The sequence below is a fragment of the Meles meles genome, chromosome 18 (assembly GCF_922984935.1).
Source record: "Meles meles chromosome 18, mMelMel3.1 paternal haplotype, whole genome shotgun sequence".
Lineage (NCBI taxonomy): Eukaryota > Metazoa > Chordata > Mammalia > Carnivora > Mustelidae > Meles > Meles meles.
Window position 1 is genome coordinate 5,147,007 of NC_060083.1, and position 17,865 is coordinate 5,164,871.

General features: G+C 44.6%; 1 protein-coding gene and 1 non-coding gene across 5 annotated transcripts in view; both read right to left on the bottom strand.

The window, feature by feature from the left end:
• ARHGAP44 (Rho GTPase activating protein 44) overlaps window positions 1-17,865 on the bottom strand; it is a 166,655-nt gene that overhangs the window by 55,536 nt on the left and 93,254 nt on the right. For all 4 annotated transcript variants that reach the window (XM_045984174.1, XM_045984173.1, XM_045984176.1 and 1 more), the window contains exon 4: window positions 8,412-8,488. In XM_045984174.1, the coding sequence (XP_045840130.1) occupies window positions 8,412-8,488 (77 nt within the window). The remainder of the gene's footprint in view (window positions 1-8,411; window positions 8,489-17,865) is intronic.
• Window positions 7,775-7,876, bottom strand: LOC123930345. The gene has a single exon (XR_006816061.1). It is a non-coding gene; the product is annotated as a U6 spliceosomal RNA (small nuclear RNA).

Genomic DNA, 17,865 nt, shown 5'->3' on the forward strand with positions numbered 1-17,865 from the left:
TGCATTTTTTAAAGGATGCAAAGAACCCGCTGTGTGCCTAGAGTAAAGGGAACAAGTAGGGAAATACAAGAGAGACATGGGGAGAACAGGCTCCTATGTGCTGAATGTATATGGCCGTAAGCCCCAGATGCTTCTATGTCCCCTGAGCCCTGGAAAACGAGCTACAACTGAAGCACAAACAGACCAACAACTTTCTTTTTTACCCCTAGGTAATTTTTTAAATTTTTAAATTTTTTAAACATTTTATTTTTTTTTCAGTATTTAAATTTATTTATTTTTTCAGCATAACAGTATTCATTGTTTTTGCACAACACCCAGTGCTCCATGCAATATGTGCCCTCCTTAATACCCACCACCAGGCTCCCCCAACCTCCCACCTCCCTCCCCCTCCCCCACAACACCCTCAGATTGTTTCTCAGAGTCCACAGTCTCTCATGGTTCGTCTCCCCCTCCAATTTCCCTCAACTCCCTTCTCCTCTCCATCTCCCCATGTCTTCCATGTTATTTATTATGCTCCACAAGTAAGTGAAACCATATGATAATTGACTCTCTCTGCTTGACTTATTTCACTCAGCATAATCCCCAGTCCCGTCCATGTTGATACAAAAGTTGGTATTCATCCTTTCTGATGGAGGCATAATACTCCATAGTGTATATGGACCATATCTTCTTTATCCATTCGTCCGTTGAAGGGCATCTTGGTTCTTTCCACAGTTTGGTGATTGTGGCCATTGCTGCTATGAACATTGGGGTACAGATGGTCCTTCTTTTCACTACATCTGTATCTTTGGGGTAAATGCCCAGTACTGCAATTGTAGGGTCATAGGGAAACTCTATTTTTAATTCTTGAGGAATCTCTACACCGTTTTCCAAAGTGGCTGCACCAACTTGCACTCCCACCAACAGTGTAAGAGGGTTCCCCTTTCTCCACATCCTCTCCAACACACATTGGTTAATGTCTTGTTAATTTTGGCCATTCTAACTGGTGTAAGGTGATATCTCAATGTGGTTTTGATTTGAATCTCCCTGGTGGCTAGTGATGATGAACATTTTTTTCATGTGTCTGTTAGCCATTTGTATGTCTTCATTGGAGAAGTGTCTGTTCATGTCTTCTGCCCATTTTTTGACATGATTATCTGTTTTGTGTGTGTTGAGTTTGAGGAGTTCTTTATAGATCCTGGATATTAGCCCTTTGTCTGTAATGTCATTTGCGAATATCTTCTCCCATTCCGTGGGTTGCCTCTTTGTTTTGTGGACTGTTTCCTTTGCTGTGCCGAAGCTTTTGATCTTGATGAAGTCCCAAAAGTTCATTTTCGCTTTTGTTTCCTTTGCCTTTGGAGACATATCTTGAAAGAAGCTGCTGTGGCTGAGGTCGAAGAGGTTACTGCCTATGTTCTCCTCTAGGATTCTGATGGATTCCTGCCTCACGTTGAGGTCTTTTATCCATTTCAAGTTCATCTTTTTGTAGACCAACATCTTTCAACTTATCCCGAAAAACTCAATTTCAGGAGGCTCTTCTACAAAGAGAACTCCTTCTTCTAAGCCATGACAACTGACCTTGTACAGAACGAACAATTACCCCGTTGGAAAATTGGAATGGAAAAACCATTACGAAATAATAAGCAAATAATGGAAGACCTGGATGAGTAGAAAGCTATGCCATATTCCTAGGTGAGAAGATACATTATCTCAAAGAGTTAATTCCCCAAGTGGGTATACAGGTATGCAGGCAGTCCTTCTTCTGCATGGTACCAGGCTAACTGAAATGCATGCAAAAGTTTTTACAAATCAATAAAAGTAGAAGAGGTCACTGATTCTGAAGTTAGTATGTATCTTTCCTGTTCCTATGTTTATGCTTCTATGAAATACACAAGCATTCACATACAATACAGAATACTGAAGCCTGACCCAAACAAGTTCCTATCAATGGTTTTATACTTAACCTATCCTCTGACTTGCCTTTTTTTTTTTAAAGATTTTATTTATTTACTTGACAGAGAGGGAGTTCCATCCGTCTATCTATCTATACTTAAAATACATTTACAGTTATATATACATATATACACCTAAAAATATGGGTGTGGATGTAGAGGAGATTCAAATTCTTTTTCCTATCTGCTGCAAATTTCAGCTTCCAGGTCATGGGCTTGCTTCTCTTTGCTCATTTTTAAATGGTGTCTTTTATCTGATTTGTCTATTACTTACCTCCATGCTCCTGATGCTACTTGTTAATTTTTTTATTTTTTATTTTTTTGGCATTGCCTATGGACTGTCAACTCTGGAAAATGAGAATTTGGCAATCTTTGTATCTGTCCTCCCCACACTTACTTGTATTGGTAGATCTTTGGTACTTGCACTACATTTTGACCCACTATGCCATTCAGAGTTCGGCTGGGTCGGATATTATGATCACTGGTCTTTCCCAAACGTTCATCCTCTCTGATCCTCTCTGTAGAATTAATAATGGCCTTGCTTTGGTTTGCTTGTTTAGTTTTTCTATGGACCTGACCGAACCCCAAATCCCCCACCACTATTTTGTCTAAGATGCTGAACCACACTTGATATGAATGAGTTCCATCTTGAATTCATCTCTCTGGGACCCATGTCAACCTGAACGACTTTTCCTTCAATCCCTTGGCACAGCTGTCTTCCTGCACACTTCCTTTCGCTTTTCCTGGGATTTTTCTCTCCCTCTGTCCTGTGCCGGATAGATCTTATTTCCCATATCCTGTGTCTACCTGTTTCTTGGTTACTTCATTGTAGAGCACACCTTGGTTTAGCAGCCTGTGAGTGGGCAGGAAACCAATTTTTGAGACCTCGTATGTGATGACATTCCCCTCTACCCTCACACTGATTGATAGCTAGGCAGGATATGGAATTCTAAGCTAAGCATGATATTTCTTCAGAATCTGAAGGCATTCCACAGTAATCTCTTCATTTCCATTGTTATGTTTGGCAATCTGGAAGCATTCAGATTTCTGAGCCTTTCTACCATGGCCATTTTTTTCCTCCAGACGGTTGTAGAATCTCTGTACTTTTCACTAGTCTTCACTAGTGGGCACAGGTTCAAGTTTTCCTCAGTTGTATCAGGAGCTCAATGGACCCTTTCAATATAGGAACTCACATCCTTCAGTTCTGGAAAACACTTCTGGATGACTTTATTATCATTATTATTACTATATTTTAATGATATAAGCTATTCAGGCTTAGACCTTCCTGGGTTGGTTCTTTAATCTTCCAACTTTTCCATTTTTGATGTCATGGTTGTCTTCTCTGAATTTGACTTTATCTTCCAAACCTGCCACTGAGAACTTACTTTTTATTTCCATGAGCTTTCCTCGTCCTCAGAGTACTTCTTTCCCATAGCATTTTTTTATTGACATCCTCGGTTTTTTAGTTCTTTCTTTTTTCATTGAGATATAATTGACAAACATCCTGGCTTTTGTTCACAGACACGTTATTTTTTCTTAGCATTGACAACGTAAGTGACGCATTTTCTGGAGCTCTTCTCTTTCCCATGCAATATCTATTTCCCCCTGAGTTACATTTTTCTCCTCCCCGACTGTTTTGGTATGTAGGCTTCGATTTAGACTTCTTCAAATGTTTGGTGAGCTTGGACGCCTGTCTATATTTAAGAGCTTGGAGTACGTGAGTAAAGCTCTTTGGCTGTGAGCCTGTCTATGGAGTGGTTGAGCTGGGCCATTTGCTCAAGTACTGTCCCCTCCAATGTCTTTGGTTCATCCCCATTGGGCTGGTCACATATGCCAGAGAAGGCTCTTCTGGCTTAGAGAGGAAAGACCTGGGGGCCACAGGGATGGGGGGAGAGAGATGCAGATCTCAGTATCCAGCAGGCATTAGTCACTTTAATGCGTGATACCTTTCCATGGTGTCCACCGTCTGGACTCTCTGCTTTACACCTTTCAGAGAATAAAGCTCCAGACTTTTCTGCTGGGTCTGGGGGTGAAGAAATGAGGGTCTTCCAGAGGTGTGGATAAGGGCTGGGTTTGAGCCTCCCAAGTGGTACTAAGCTAGCTCTCGACACACACACTCATAACTTGGATGACCTCCCAGCCCCCAAAGACCCACTCACCACTCTAGAGATCCCTGGGGCCACCACCCTTGAGTCTGCGAGACGTTCAGGAGGTAAACGACATTGGTTGTCTGCATATCCTACTTCTGGCTCCAGAGTGCATTTTCTGAGACCTGTCCAGTCAGTCACCAGGCCACTATCAGCTTTCAAAGCTCACAAAATCTTGTTTTCTCTCCTGTTTTTCATGCCTTTCTGGGTTCATGTCTTTTAAGAAAAAAAATAAATCCCTTCATCGTAGTAGATTTGGGAAGGGAAAAAAATGAGATGTTTGTGCTCAGTGTGTCAATTTTTACCTGGGGGTCCTTCAGCCCTTCACCTCCAAGCTTCCTGTGTCCCTATGCTGTAGGCAAATCTCAGAAACAGTGTGACTATTTCTCCTCCTGTGATCCTCTATGTTATGAGCCTTTGACTTTATTCCATCTTTCACAACTGCAGATCTAGAGCCCTTACCTTGTACCTTTACTTTGTGTTCTTTTAGTCCCTTCTGGGGTGTTTCTTTTTTCTTTTATTTACTTCCCTTTTCATCCTTCTACTAATTTCGAAGTTCTACATTCTACTCCTTTTGTGGTTCCTCTTGCTTTTCTAACATGCACACTTTACACAAAAATGCAGCACATTTATTTATCCTTCTTTCAAACAGTCAAAGACTTTGGTACACTGATCACCTTCCTGGTGGTCCATGCTGTTGTTTCCCAGTATTCTGTTCCACTTTGCTTTAAACTCCCCCAAGGTAATGTTTTAATTCAATGCTTATTTATACTTCTTTACACCAAAGAGTAGCAGAATATGCCATCTCCAAAATGCCACTTAAGCATAAGGATTATTTTGAGCTGCAGGCACTCAAGAACAGGCAGGTACAGAAGAGCTCTCTGCCCTCCACCTGTTTGCCTAAAAGCAGGACACAGGTTGTAAAGCTGTCCTCCTCCCCTCTCTACCAGGAAGGACAGAAGTCAACCACTGGACACAGCTCTAGAGCCTTATCAGCCAGAAGGCACCTCGGGAACAAACATATAAATCTGACTAATGAGCCTTATTTTCCATTTGCGCCCCCAAATATCTGCCATCCCAGAATCTGCCACCCTAGGAACTCAAATTTCTTCTCCTTTGCCCTGTCGCTTCCCTCAAAATTGTTCTTTTGTAAAAAGTGCTAGCTAAGCCCGAGTTCCAACTTGCCTTTGAGTACCTCATCACTGAGTTCTGCCACGTGTATGCACCGTACGTCTTAATAAAATGGGTATGCTTTCCTCTGTTGATCTGTTTCTGTCAACTTAATTTGAAGGGCTCCACTCAAGGAACCTCAGACAGGTAGAGAGAAAGAATCTTCACCCCCTACAAGGCACTCAAAAATTTTTATGCTATTCGGCGACTTGTAGTTCATTCCTTCCTTCTGGATGTAACCTGTTTCATACATCTTAACTAGTTCTTTCAGTGAGAATATGCGAGTAGTAATTTTTCCTAAATCTGTTCCAGCAATATCTTTATTTTCCCTTTACTCTCATTTTTTAAACTTTTTTTTAAAAAGATTATTATTTATTTGACAGAGAGTGAGAGCATAAGCAGGGGAAGTGGCAGGCAGAGAGAGAGGGAGAAGCAGGCTCCCTGCAGAGTATGGGGATGCAATGTGGGGTTCGGTCCCTGGACCCTGAGATCATGACCTGAGCCAAAGACAGATGCTTAACCAACTGAACCACCCAGGCACCCTTTCCTTTATTCTTGAATAATGGCTTAATTCATCAGAGAATCTAGGTTTCTTGTATTTTCACTCAATACGAAGGGATTCCTCCATTACTGCCTGCCATTTCTTTGAGTTGACAAATAAATAGCCTGCTATCAACTAAATTGCTCTTTTTCTTTTTAAAGACTTATTTATTTATTTGATAGAGCGAGTGAGTGAGCGAGCAAGCAGGAGGGGCAGATGGAGAGGGAGAGAGAATTCCAAGCAGACTCCCTGTTAAGCATGAAGCCCAATGTAAGGCTCGATCACCTGAGCCAAAACCAAGAGTTGTATGCTCAACTGGAATTGCCCTGGAATTGTTCTTTTATACACAATGAGCTTTTCTTCTGCTTGATTTTAAATTTCTCTATCTTTTTTTCTTAATAATCTGTAATCTCACTGTGGTGCAATAGATTTCTTTCTGTTGACCTCAATCAACGCTTTTTGTGCTTCTTTAATCTAAAGATTTATGTTTGTTTGTTGGTTGCTTTGTTTTTTCCAAATCTAGAAAATAAATGTTCCATCGTAATCTCCCCTTGTCCTCATTTTCTTCTTGGGGAACAGCTCCTAGACACAGGTGTGTGTTTTATCATCCATGCCTGTCCATTTCCAAATGCCGCCTCCCCACCTCTTGTAAACACTCTGCTCATTCTTGGTGGCTCCTGTTTGCAAGCTCACCAATTCTTTATTATTATTTATTTTATTTTATTATTTTATTTATTATCTATTTATTATTATTTATTTCATTGGTGCACAATTTCAGTTTATCACAAGTGTCTTTTTTTTTTTTTTTAAAAAAAATGTTGCACCTTCCATCCCCATGAATTGTTTCATAACTGGAATCCTAAACGTCCTACTCCTCTTCCCCTCATTTTCCCAATCCACCCTTGCCCCCTCCTCTCTGGCCACTATCAGTTTGTTCTCTGTATTCACACGCCTGTTTCTGCTTTTTTTGTTCATTTGTTCATTTGTTTTTCAGAGTCCACGGTTAAGTGAAATTATACGTTATTCGTCTCTGTCTGATTGATTTCATTTAGCACAATACCCTCTGGGCCCCTCCATCATCACTACTGGCAAGATCCCATTCTTTTTTATGGCTGAATACTATTCCATTATATATAAATTACTCTTATCCACACACAGACACATACGTGCACCACACATCTTATTTATCCACTCACTTATCCATAAATGGACACTGGGATGACTTCCGTCATCCTTGCTATAATAAACAACGCTGTAGTAAACACAAGAGTGCATACGCGCTTTTGAATTTTTTGTCTTTTTGTTTGTTTGTTTTTGTCTTCTCTGAGTAAATACCCAGTAATGCAATTGCTGGATCATATGGCTAACTCTATTTTTAAACTTTCTGAGGAATCCCCCACACTGTTTCCCACAGTGGCTGCACCTGCTTGCATTCCCACCAACAGGGCACGAAGCTCCTTTTTCTCCACACCCTGGCCAAGAGCTTGTCTCCTGGCTTTAAATGACAGTAAGTATGATTTGCCATTTCAAAAAGTTCTATTTGGCTTTTCTTTGATTCTATGCTTTTTTTTCTCCCCCATATCATTAGATTCTTTCATCAAGAACTATTTTGTCTTTTTGTTTTTTTTTTTTTTTAAGATTTTATTTATTTATTTGTCAGAGAGAGAAAGAGGATGCACAGGCAGGGGGAGCAGCAGGGAGAGGGAGAAGCAGGCTCACTGTGGAGCAGAGAGCCCCATGCAGGGCTCCATTCCAAGACCCTGGGATCATGACCTGAGCAGAAGGCAGACGCTTCAGGGACTGAGCCACCCAGGGATCCCTTGTCTTTACTTTTCAATGGAGGGTCTGTAACTGCCTATAACATTGCATTTGTTTCAGGTGTACAATGGAGGATTCGATATTTGCACAGACTGTGAAATGAGCACCATGATACGTCTGATCAACGCGTCACCTTACACAGTTACAACAGGAATTTTTTTTTCCTTAAAAATATGGAGCGTTTCACACATTGGCCTGTCACCCACGCTCAGGGGCCATGCTAATGTCTACTGTTCCAATTTTAGCGCATGTGCTGCTAAGCCGGGCGCTGTCCTCACTTAATTTTTAAACTTCATTTTAGGCATAGCTCTTTCATGCATATTGATATCTATTACTTCATATGTTCTTTCCCATTTCTGCATTATTTTTAGTTCTCGCCACCTCTCCTGCCGATCGTGTCTCGCTGAGCCTCCCTCATGACCATTCTATTTTTGGTGTGTTTTTATTGTGAGCTCAGACGCAGCTCGGGTTGTTCTGGGAATCCTATAATTTTTGACATCTGACATGGAGAGGTTTCCCATTTGCTTCTGAGGCAGCCCTGGGGATTTCATTTGTCCTTCAACCCGTTTTTTTGTGTTTATTACGCTAACTTCCCCTCCCGAGGAGAGCTGCCTCCCTGCGCAGCCAATATGACTTTGGAGCCTGGGGTTTTGATTTTCCTCACCAGCAAACCTTTTTGTCTTCCCACTCAAGCCCCAGCCAGTCTTCAGGTGTCCTCAATGCATCCCCGAGAAGTTCTGGCCCCCCTCTCAGGGACGGGGGCTTACCTGGATTCGGCGTAAAAACACGCATGATGTCACCTACCCGAGAAGTGTGTCATCTCCCAGGATAGCTGACCCCTCCATCAAACACTGAGCCAGCGTTGTCAAAGGCAACTTTTTCTGAAAGGGAAAAAGAGAAAAAAACAACGTTGTAATGAAAACTATTTCAACAGCCACCTGCCTACTCTAAAACATCAGAAAGTCAAATACCTGCCTAGATACTGCATTAGCTAAGACACAAAAGGACCTTAAGGTAAGTAGAAAACCTGAACATTCGGGGCATACAAGGACAGATTAGACTCAGAGAGGTAAAAATTCAGAAAATCAAAACCAAATTAAATGTGCCAATTTGTAAAATCAACCTAAGGTTTATGGGCTGCATTTTATTAATTAATTTATTTATTTGACAGAGAGAGACAGTGAGAGAGGGAATACAAGCAGGGGCAGATGGAGAGGAAGAAGCCCACTCCCCGCTGAGCAGGGAGCCTGATGCGGGGCTCCATCCCAGGACTCCAGGATCATGACCTGAGTGGAAGGCAGACGCTTAATAAACTGAGCCACCCTGGTGCCCTACAAGCTGCATTTTAAAATAAAGTAGGATGGGGCGCCTGGGTGGTTCAGTTGGTAGAAGCATCTGACACTACATCTCAGCTCAGGTCTTGATCTCAGGGTCATGAGTTCAAGCCCTGTGTTGGGCTGCACACTGGGCGTGGAACTTACTTAAAGTAGGGGGTACTGAGTGGCTCAGTGGGTTAAGGCCTCTGCCTTCAGCTCGGGTCATGATCCCGGGGTTCTGGGATCGAGCCCCACATTGGGCTCTCTGCTCGGTGGGAAGCCTGCTTCCTCCTCTCTCTCTCTCTCTCTGCCTGCCTACTTGTGATCTCTGTCTGTCAAATAAATAAATAAAATCTTTAAAAAAAATTAAAGTGGGATAGCGGCAAGGAGGAAAAAAATGACATGATTTCAGACTTAGGTTAACAAAGATTTGAACAATGCTTTAATTTCCAAAAGTCAATCTCTTTAAAGAAGTGTCTTAGCCCTATTTTATAAACAAGGCAGCCTGGGGCGCCTGAGTGGTCAGTCAGCTGAGCATCTGCCTTTGGCTCAGGTCATGATCCCAGGGTCCTGGGATCAAGTCCCACATTGGGCTCCCTGCTCAGCGGAGAGCCTGCTTCTCCCTCTGCCTCTCTGCTCCCCCTGTTTGTGCTCTCTCCCTCTCTCTCTCAAATCGTGAATCAAATCTTTAAAATATAAATAAACGAGGCAGCTTATGGTCAAGAAAGGGAGAGAAGTATTCACGTACAGTTACAATGCAAAGAAAATAAGCATAAAATAAAGTCACACTGTAAGGAAGATAGAACATGGCTCACAAGCACATGAAAAGACACTAAACATCATGAGTCACGAAGAAAATCCAAACCAAAGCCACTGTGAGTGACCACAGTCACATCCACTAGGATGGCAAGTGGAGTAACAATAAAGATCAGAAAATAAGTATCGGTGGGGCGCCTGGGTGGCTCAGTCGGTTAAGCGTCTGCCTTCGGCTCAGGTCATGATCCTGGAGTCCCAGGATCGAGTCCCACACTGGGCTCCCTGCTCAGTGGGGAGTCGGCTTCTCCCTCTGACCTCCCTGGCTGCTCCCTCTCTCATTCTGTCTCTTAATAAATAAATAAAATCTTAAAAAAAAAAAAAGAAAGAAAGAAAAGAAGTATCAGTGAGCCAGGAAGCATGGTCAACCCATGCAGAAATGGGAAGCTTCGTGCCGCGCTGGTGGAAACAAAATGGGGCGGCTCTGTGCTGAAGCTCGGAGGTATTTCAATAAATTAAACCAAATTACCATAAGGTCCGGTAACACTACTCAATGTCACCCAAAATAACTGAAAAGAGATCATCAAAGAAAAACATGTGCATGCCTGTGAACATCAGCACTGCTCACAACCGCCCAAGGGTGCAAAGGGTTCCAGTGTCCATCGACTGATGAATGGGTCAATTACGAGGGGTGTATGCATATGGCGGAGTATTATTTGGTCATAAAAGGAATGAAGGGTTGACACACAGTGGGACATGGATGAACCCTGAGAGTATCACGCTGAGCGAAATAAGCCAGACATAGGGCACCGGTAAATGATTCCATTTACAGGCAATATCCAAATAGGCAAATCCACAGTATGCAGCATGGCCCACTCCCTCTCTGCTAAGCACCGACAAGCCCTCTCCTCACTGAGCCGAAACCACAGTGCCACAGTGGAACCACAGTGGAAAGCACTTGGACTACACGCAGCCCAGAGCCTCCTGTGTTCCCACAAAATGATCTTCCGCTATTCTCATGGAACTTACATTCTACGTGCAGGGAAACAAATGATAAACATGCAAACGGTAACGGGGTTGTTTCAACTACGGACAGCAGAAATCAGGACAATAGGGAGTGGGCTGCGGCGGTAGCTTGGAGTCCCAGTGCGGGAAGACCTCTCGGTGGGGGTGGCATTTAAGATGCAGCCCAAGTGGGAGAGAGTCAGCCATATCTCAAAAAGATTCGAGGAAGCACGGTCCAGGGAGTGGATACTGCAAGTGCAAAGGCCCTGAGGTAGCACTAATATGGCCGGCTTGAAGTGCCCAAGAAAGCCAATGTAGCTGGAGCACAGTGAGTGACAGGGAGAGGGCAGAGCGTAATGCAGAGGCCAGATGGGGGAAGGCCTGCCTTGTTCACCAGGTCTCATTCTCAGGGCATCTGGTGACCACTGGAGAGCTTACGAGCACAATTGGATGAAAATAACTCAGTCCCAAGACAGACATGACTGAATGGTCTGTCAGCACGATCAAGTGGGAATCAAGGTTTTGGGGCTCCATCCACTTGAACTTGGGAATCTGCTTTGAACCCCTCTGGGAGATCCACAGGCTCTGGGGTACTTCCAGGGAAGACAGGGGCAGGTAGGTCAGCCCCCACGAGTGACCTAGAAATTCACGTGGTGCTTGAGGTAAATTCAGGTAGACAGAGCCCATGACGCACGTGTGGACAAGGTCCTTCAGTGAGTCTGAATTATATCTCCTCCCTGCACTTAGACGTGTCCCCTCCAGTGAAGCCAGAATCCTTTCACTCTAGGGATAAACTCATCACTCCTCATTTCAAATAAAATGGGACATTCTTCTTGGTAAAAACAAGACCGTGCAACTCAGTATTAATGCATCCAAGTCTAAACATCCCTCTCTAGTTGTGCTACAAAGATATCACGTACACGTTTCTGGAGACTTAATTAAAGGTGCAGTTAACAGTATGAGAGGGGGTACTCCCACATCGCCTTTTTAAAAACCTTATTAACAGCGCATTTTTTAAAGCGTGTCTAAGGTGGTTAAAAACGAACAGAGTTAGGCAGGTATGAATATGTATGCTTGTGAGTTCTTGATGTTAGTTCTTCATCTGGAGTGTTTGTTCCTGCCCTCTTGGGAACTCTGGCAATGTATGGAGATATTTTCACTTATCACAGCATGGGGAACACCACCGGCATCTGATGGAGAGAGGCCAAGGATGCTGATAAACATTCTACTACACACAGGACAGTTTCCCCAAATTGAGGATTGCCCAGCCCAAAACATCAAGAGTGCTGAGGTTGAGAAACCTGGTTTAGGGAGAAAGAGTCGTCCATATGTAAATTCCTCAAATATCTCAGTAACGAGGCCAGAGAAGATGCTCTACCTCGAATGTCGGGGAGAACTATCCTGGTACGGGTCAGCTCACACAAAAAGACCATTTTGGTTTGTGCCCAGCATCCCGAGTCCCATGACTCCTGCCTTTGGGGCAGGACCTCAGCTATCCAGAATCCTTCTTTAAAATTTGACAAGGAAACAGTAAGAAACACCACGCCTAGAACAGACTAAATGGGACCTTGGGGGGAAGGTATCTACTGGTTGATGACTCGAGTTTTTCTAAATACAGACAAAGATCAGCTCAATCAGGCATGTCAGTGGGTCAAGCAGGAAACTGCGCCGTGGGTGGCTAAAGGCACGAGGGTCAAGGCCAAGAGGACAAAAACAGCCGCTGAGGACCACAAGGCCAGCCAGGGTTGGAGGAGGATGGTGGGGACAGCCAAGGGTCTGTTCTGCACCACCCCCTCCAGAAAAAGCAGCTTGAAGTGCAGGGCTTTATTATTTTCCACTCATCATTATTATCTTCTACTCTTATCCTCACTTAACACCCTCACTAATGACTCTGAGAGGCTTTCAGGTGGCAAGAGGGTAGCATTCAGTGACACAGTATCATAAAGTGAGAGGTTTTCCTGTTCTGATGGTCTTTTAATTCGGAGAATAACCTTTCTCCCTCTTGTTCTTTGTCCTGTCTAGCTAGCTAGCCACCTGCTGGAGGAGGTCATTGAGAGCATGGGAGTGGTGACTGACTGATGAGCTGGACCCAGGCAAGCGGAGGTTCCTTGCCCCCTCCTCCCCTGTCTTGGCCAAGCTAGGAGCTGCCCTGAGGACACAGCCCTGGGAAAGTAAGGTGCTGCTGAGACCATCTGGATATACACGTGACCGAATCCAGGTAAAGTCTCTTTATAAACTTTTAAGATTTGGCAGGTGGGTATGGGGATCAACTAGCCTTGTGACCACCCAAGACAAACCTCATATATAATGTTTTTCCTTTTTTTTTTTTAAAGATTTTTATTTATTTGTTTGAGAGAGAGTGTGTGTGAGAGAGCAACAGAGGGAGAAGCAGACTCCCCATGGAGCTGGGAGCCCAATGCGGGACTTGATTCCAGGGCTCTAGGATCATGACCTGAGCCAAAGGCAGTCGCTCAAGCAACTGAGCCACCCAGGTGCTCCTAAGCTCCCCTGCTCCTTAAACCTGCCACCTACCAAACCTGGAGTGGTCTGTCTCTTCCATTGGTCTCTCGTTGCCCTCTGTGTACAAAAGCTAATTTCAAGCCAACGCTCTTAACAATTTAATTTTTGACCAGGAAACACATATGTATGGCACAAAACTCAAAAGTCGCTAGAATGTTTACAGCAGCAAATGTCCCTCCCATCCTTGACTCTTGGACATCTAGTTCCCCTCATCAGAGACCATGACAGTGACCAGTCTTTTGTATATCCTTCCATAAGCACTCCAAGTGGATCCAATTATACATATGTATGTGTCAGTTTTTAGTGGATACTTCCCCCCTGCCCCTGCAAGTTTTAGCATACTATATCCACCGCCCTGCACCTTGCTTTCCCTCTTGTATACAGATAACTCTTGGGTCATTTCCCATCATGACACACAGAGTGTTTCATTCTTCTTCTTCTTTTTTGTAATGGCTGCACAGATCACAGAATGAAGATGCGAAAATTTATTTGAACAAGTCCTCTACTTATGGTGTAACTGTCCCAACCCAGGGCCTGGGCTTGTGGCACAGGTGACTCTCAGGAGAATGAATCCTCGTAGGAGGGAGGTTGAGTGTGAATTTGGGTGCTGGTATGCCAAGGGCAGGAGTGAAGGGGGTTAAATGGGCAAAAACGTTGGTGGAAATAAACAATTTGTTTTTATTTGTATAGCTGCTTTTGAAATCGAGGAGTGAGAAGGAAGCCACCAAGGAAAAAGAGGAAAGAAGAAATTAATCAAGGCAGTACCTTCATGTCAGAAAGGGGAGAGTGACAGTCTGTAATCAAAGGTGGCGTAAGAGAAGTTAATGAACTGTTATCCACGAAAGACTACAAATTAGTTCTACTTCTAAAGAGATTCTCTGAGACGAAGGAAAAATTGAGGGTTCAGTAGATGGCAAGCACATTACTGAACCTCATGACTGCCTGTAACTGAGGTATTTTCTGCTTTCTCCCCCCACCTTCATGGATAAGGACACTGAGTCTCTTTATGTAAAGGATATCAGGAAGGATTAAACTACCCAATGATCTGCAAAAGCAGCTGAAATTGGTCTCCTTCTACGAACAAGGATCTAGGCTGAGAGCCACCCAGTGCTCAGGGTGATACAAGAGGTTACTTAGCAAGCTTTATCCCGGCCAACAATTTTTCAGGTCAAAGAGAAGGTATTAAAAGAATCTTTCTCCTGATTCTAGAGCACTGATAGAACCTGAAGAATTAAGGTTAGGGAAGACAGAATGTTCCAGAGTTTGGAAGTCATCACTCTGACTTTTCAGAGATGACTGTTCTCTCTAAGGTATCTTGGGCACAAGCAGTTTGTAGGATGACTCAGAGACAAAAAGTCCAATCCTAATATTTACTCTGTTTCCCCAACACATACATACACACACACCCTGTATCCTTTCATTCTGAAAACTCCTATCCACTTTCCTCTAATTCCAAGCCCAGGCAAGTAGCTCTCCTGGGGTTCACTCCCCCAAAGGCACAGCCCAGGTGTGCTGCTCAGGGTCAGGAGTTCCTGACGGTCATTTCAGCCGAACAACGGGGCCATGATAACGGCACCAGATTCTACTTCTTTAATGTTTACTTATGTTAGGCATTGTGCTAAGCGTGCTAGGCTGAACCCTCAAACAACCTTACTGGGTAGAAATTCATTACTGTTATTACCATTTCCCAAATGAGGAAATCAGGGCCTCCAGAGCTAACAGACTTGCCCAAGGTCAGGTATAATCAGGAAGCAAGGGAGCCGGGCTTCAATCTTAGGCAGTCAAGCTTCCAGAGCTTAAGTGCAGAATCATCATGCTAAATTGCTTCTGTAGAGAACAGGAAAGATTCAAAGTGGCGTGCTGATACATTCGGCAGGTTCTGTGCCTAAAATACCCATGGGCCATCCCTTCATGACACAAATGTATTTTTAGCCCTGCCTACCCTGTGGCAGGCCCTGTTCTAGGCATTAAAAATGCAGCCGTAATGGAAAGACAAGATCTCTGCTCCGTGGAACTCAACTCATCGGTGATGGGGAATGATCATAAGGATTTTAGATAATAATACAATAAATAAATAAAATTGGGTGATGTGATTGGGGGAGGAAGGGGACAAACATCAGATGGGAAGGGGAGCCATCCCGAGAATCAGAAAAGAAAGAAGTTGTGGGCATGTCTGCGTTCCGCAGAAGGTCATTGCTGTGGGGACAATGATGACGGGGGTGGGAGCAAGGGCTGAGCTCAGAGATGCAGGCAGGGGTTTGTCATGAGGGTCCAAGGGCCATGGTAAGGAGCTGAGATTTGATTCTACAATGGGAATCCTTTGGTGGGATTTCAGCAGGATGGTGCCCCATCTGATCTCCATGTAGAGAAGGGATTATGAAGGGGACAGGGCTGAGGAGGAGCAGAGGACCTTCCAGAGTCGGCCGTGCTCGGGCCAGAGAGGATGCGTGCAGGGACGCGGGTGGCAAATACTGGAGGCAATGGGAATTGTCTGGAGAAAGAGCAGGTGGGACCTTCTGAAAGTCTGGGTGTGGAGAGAGAAAAACACAAGGTAACATCTGGGAGTCAGAAGTGAGTAGGGGGTAGATTTCCTGTACTACTGACTGCTCTGCCTTCTTTGCTAGATCCAACCCCTCTCGGGGCATACGATGCTGCAGGTTCTGGGGATCCTGATGCAAGGGCCACTCGTCTCCTTAGATGATCTCATCAAATCCTACGGAGTCAGGAGTCGCTCAAGCCGGAGACCTTGAACCCTTTCCACTCCTGGTACCTGGGCATTGACTCAAGTCCCGCCTGGTCTACATTGTGGATCTACCGTATCTGCCGGTTTCTCTCCATCTTCCCTGACCCTAATGCCTCTGCCTAGGTATGTCTGACCCTTACCTACATCACAGCCCCTGCCCCCACATATCCCTTTATCACAGAATTGCTAATAAATCGGACCACGCCCCTCCTGACTGAAACACTGACTCCCGTTGCTCTGAGGTCCTAGTCCTTACCTAAAGTCCTTATTTATCTAATACCTTACCTTCTATCTGTCTATCTACCTCATACCTTAGCTAAAGTATTAATCCTTCCCATGGCCTCCAAGGTGCGATGGGGTCCCCACAGTCCCATCTCTAGCCCCTCTCCTTATCGCTGTCCATACTCTAGTCACTGGCCACCTTCGTGTCTCTCAAAGATGCCCTGGACTCCTTCCCATCTCAGAAAACTCTGCACCTGTTGCCCCCGTCCCAGAAGCAGCTGCAGCCCTTTGGCTGCCATTACCTCTGCTGCCCTCAAAGGCCACTTCCTCATAGACACTTTGCTATTTAATTCCTAGCGAGCTTCTCTTCTTCGCCCTCTTACAGCTGAGGAACAGAGGGAGAAGCAGACTCCATGCCGACGCGGGGCTCGATTCCTGGACTCCAGGATCATGACCTGAGCGGAAGGCAGACGCTTAACTGAGCCACCCAGGCGCCCCCTACCAGCACACTCTTAAAGTCCCTTCCCATTCTGAGATGCTAGGACTCCACGTGCTTGCTTCAGCTGGCCTCATTCCCTCGGAGAACAACCATCTTGACTGTCTCTCTCTCTCTTTTTTTACTTTAGCAGAGATGACAAGCAATGTCACGCTAGTTTCAGGGGTACAACACAGTGAGTGAGCAACTGTACGCTCCCCAGAGCGTAGTTACCATCTGTCACCATACGGCACCATTAGATACACTGACTATATTCCCGATGCTGTGCCTTTCATCCCTGTCCCACTCCCTTGCCACCCATCTCCCCCCCTCCTGCTGGCCCCCATCAGTTTCTTCCCTGTATTTACCTCTCGACCCTCTCTTCACACCCAACCTCCCCACTTAGTGTTCGTTCATTACTTCCCTCACGCCCACTTTCCCCCTTCAATTTTTTGATAAGTTTCTCACTTTCAATCTGATTCTTTTCACCTATTCCTTAGATCTTGACACATCTCCTTACCTAATAATCTCAAAGAACTGAGTACATATGTTGGTACCCGAGGCAATTAATAAGTGTCATGTCTCCTATTAAATCCCTTGATGTGTTACTTTAGAAAAAAAAAAAAAAAACTGGAAGAATGTATTCGAGCTGTGGCTTTGGACATTTTTCTCCTGCCAATCTGTGGCTGTTCAATATTTTAAACAGCTGAGTTTCTTTTCAGCTGGATCCTATATTCAATCCTGTAAGGACACTAAAAGACTGGTCAGCTCAAGAAATCACTGACCCAATCAAACACGTGATGTCTGTGAGGGGGAAATCACTGACCTATACCTATGTGAGCACCCTTCCAGCACAGACTTCCTCCAGGTCAACCCCACGGGTGTCCAGCTCGCATGGTGATCCCTGGATTAATGTGGCTACAATCCTCAGGGCCCAGCCACAGCCACTGCATGCCTCCCTGCCAACAGAAGCCCGTTCACATGCATCCCAGAAGGTGCCTCATGGCCAGCCAAGACAAATCCATTTCTCTCTGACACATATCTACTTCCTCAGCCTCCCTGGCAGGGAGACATAAAAGAAATTCTTCTGGGAAAGACTTTTTTCCTCCCTGATGAAAACAAACCAAAAAAAGCACACAAAGATAGTTCATCCTCTTACCACTCACCCTCAAGCTTTCTGCCTTTGATGCAGTTACATGAAGATGTGATGTCCAGAGCTGCAGC